Source organism: Octopus bimaculoides, chromosome 5 (genome assembly GCF_001194135.2).
Source record: "Octopus bimaculoides isolate UCB-OBI-ISO-001 chromosome 5, ASM119413v2, whole genome shotgun sequence".
In the NCBI taxonomy this organism is placed as follows: domain Eukaryota; kingdom Metazoa; phylum Mollusca; class Cephalopoda; order Octopoda; family Octopodidae; genus Octopus; species Octopus bimaculoides.
Window position 1 is genome coordinate 24,806,097 of NC_068985.1, and position 2,464 is coordinate 24,808,560.

At 33.2% G+C, this 2,464-nt stretch overlaps 1 protein-coding gene across 6 annotated transcripts in view; it reads right to left on the bottom strand.

The window, feature by feature from the left end:
- Nucleotides 1-2,464, bottom strand: part of LOC106870742 (arf-GAP with Rho-GAP domain, ANK repeat and PH domain-containing protein 1) — a 303,403-nt gene that overhangs the window by 133,708 nt on the left and 167,231 nt on the right. For 4 of the 6 annotated variants that reach the window (XM_052968221.1, XM_052968222.1, XM_014916931.2 and 1 more), the window contains one exon: nt 1,681-1,707. The exons of the other annotated variants lie outside the window; for them this stretch is intronic. In XM_052968221.1, the coding sequence (XP_052824181.1) occupies nt 1,681-1,707 (27 nt within the window). The remainder of the gene's footprint in view (nt 1-1,680; nt 1,708-2,464) is intronic. 6 annotated transcript variants of the gene reach the window in all.

Here is a 2,464-nt window from a genome sequence, read left to right on the forward strand (position 1 = left end):
ATAATAATAATAATAATAATAATAATAATAATAATAATAATAATAATAATAATAATAATAATAATAATAATAATAATAATAATAATAATAATAATAATAATAATCCCTTCTGGTAAAAGCACAAGGCCTGAAATTTTTGCGGGGAGGACTAGTCAATTACATCAACCCCAGTACTTCATTGATACTTAATTTATCAACTGCTGAAAGGATAAAAGACAAAGTTGGCCTCAGCGGAGTCTGAACTCAGAACATAGCAGCAGACAAAATACTGCTAAGCATTTTACCCAGTGTGCTAACGATTCTGCCGCCTTATAATACAAGCTGATAGACAAAATATTATAGTTGTCATAACCATTATTAATATTAAACACTATGATATCAGTAACAATAAATAAGTTAGTAAAATTACAGAATTTGAAATAACTAGTAATGCTCTGTGTAGGTGTGAATGCATTGCAGCATGGTCTAGAAAGGGGTTCAGTTTTATTTCAGAGCAAAGTTTTGCATCCCAAAAAGGAAAAATGTCAAATAAACTAGAATTAGTGAAAGAGGGGATGAACGAAATATAAGGGAGGAGAAGGGAGAGATAACAAGTGTTAGTGGAAGGAGTAAATGGGAGTTAGGAGGAAAATAAAGGATGAAAAGAATGCCAACATTGAAAAAACACTGAATGGGAGGAGATAATAACAGGGAAATACGAAACTCACACATGCAAACACACACACACGCGCAAACACGTGCATGCACACACACAAACACACACACATCAAAGCAAACAATGTACCCATAGTGTAGTTAGATGATGCCTGAAAACACAAAACTCAGACATAGAGGGTACATTTTGTAGTTGCTCAACAAAATGCAACTATTTTAATCTAAATCTCTATGGTTAGAAACCATTTGTGCTTAGCTGGAAAAGTTTGAACTATTAAACTTGATATATGCATTTTGGTGTAAAAATACTTTTAACCCTTTTGCTACCAACCCAACTGAATCCGTCTCTGGCTCTGTCTTGTTTTCAAAAGTTCTGAATTAAAATCTTCCACCAAACCTTACACACAATTTATACTCCTAACACTATCTTAATTATAACCAAGTTATTTTACTAGATTCTTTGTTATATTTTAAATTAATTGAAAAGAAACACAGAGCATCTCAACAGAAATATGGTAATAAAAGGGTTAAATACTCTTTTCTGGTGTAAACTCAAAATATATCAATACTATAAACCTATTGTTTGGTCAACCACAATGAATTCAGCTTCACTGAAGCATGGAAAAATTAAGTCTGCCATGCTTTGTGAATATGAATTCAAAATAAGCTCAGTTTATTCAGAAACAAAACATCAGCTTAGAGAAAACCTTTCATTTTTTTTTTTTTCAAAGATAATTCGCTACCTTTTTTTTTTTTTTTTTTTAAGAAATGGTTTAATCAAACAAATCAACCCTAATGCTTATTTTTTAAGTCTGGCACTTGTTCTATTGGTTTCTGTCACTAAATTGCTAAGTTACAAGAACACAAACAAGTCAACACTAGTTTTCAAGTGGAGGTGGAGGGACAAACACAGTACTCTCACACACATGCACACATATGGGACGGGCTTCCACACAGTTTCTGTCTACCAAATTCATTCAAAAGGTATTGGTTAGACCATGACCAAAGCTGAAAGAAGATACTTGCCCGAGGTGCCATCCAGCAGGACTGAATCTGAAACCATAAATGAGCAAAGTGAGCTTCTTAACCACACAATCATCCTAGGCACAATTTCATTTCATATGGTAAGAAGCTGGAAAACAATTGTCTCCTGAATAAGGATACTAGTCTACCATATGTAACTTTCCCCAATACACAAGGAATCTATTCTCTATTACAAGCTGAACTGAGGAACATAAATTAAGTGTTCTGCAGAGAAACACAACACTTGTGTACACAAACCGACAACTCTTTAAGATATCATCAGTCCAATAAATTTACTCTTCACTGATTTTTACCTGTATGAAAAGGAACAAAGTAGAAATTGGTTAAACTTATGTTTATGAGTAATATATTGGGTTGGTGCATAATTATTGCGGATTTTTTTCAATAAATTTTATTCAACAAAAGCAATAACAATATTTAACAAAAACATCTTTAAATGACGGTCTGACCGTCTGCCAAGCAAATGGGAAGCAGTAATTGAAGTAGACGGTGAATATGCCTTCTGCACATGCGTGCTTATAGTTGGTACTATTGTGGTCATGTGATAGAAGTTTGAACCTGATCATGTCATTTTTCTTTCTAGCTTTACAGTGTAAGTATGGTCACTCCACTAGAAATGTGCACCAAAGAAGAACAAAGAAGTAGATGGTGAATAAGCTTGTTACATGTTGTTACTGTTTTTGTTGAATAGAATTTGTTGAAAACAAGCCGCAATAATTATGTACCAACCCAATATAATTATTGCTAGATGTAAGATCGGAAGAAG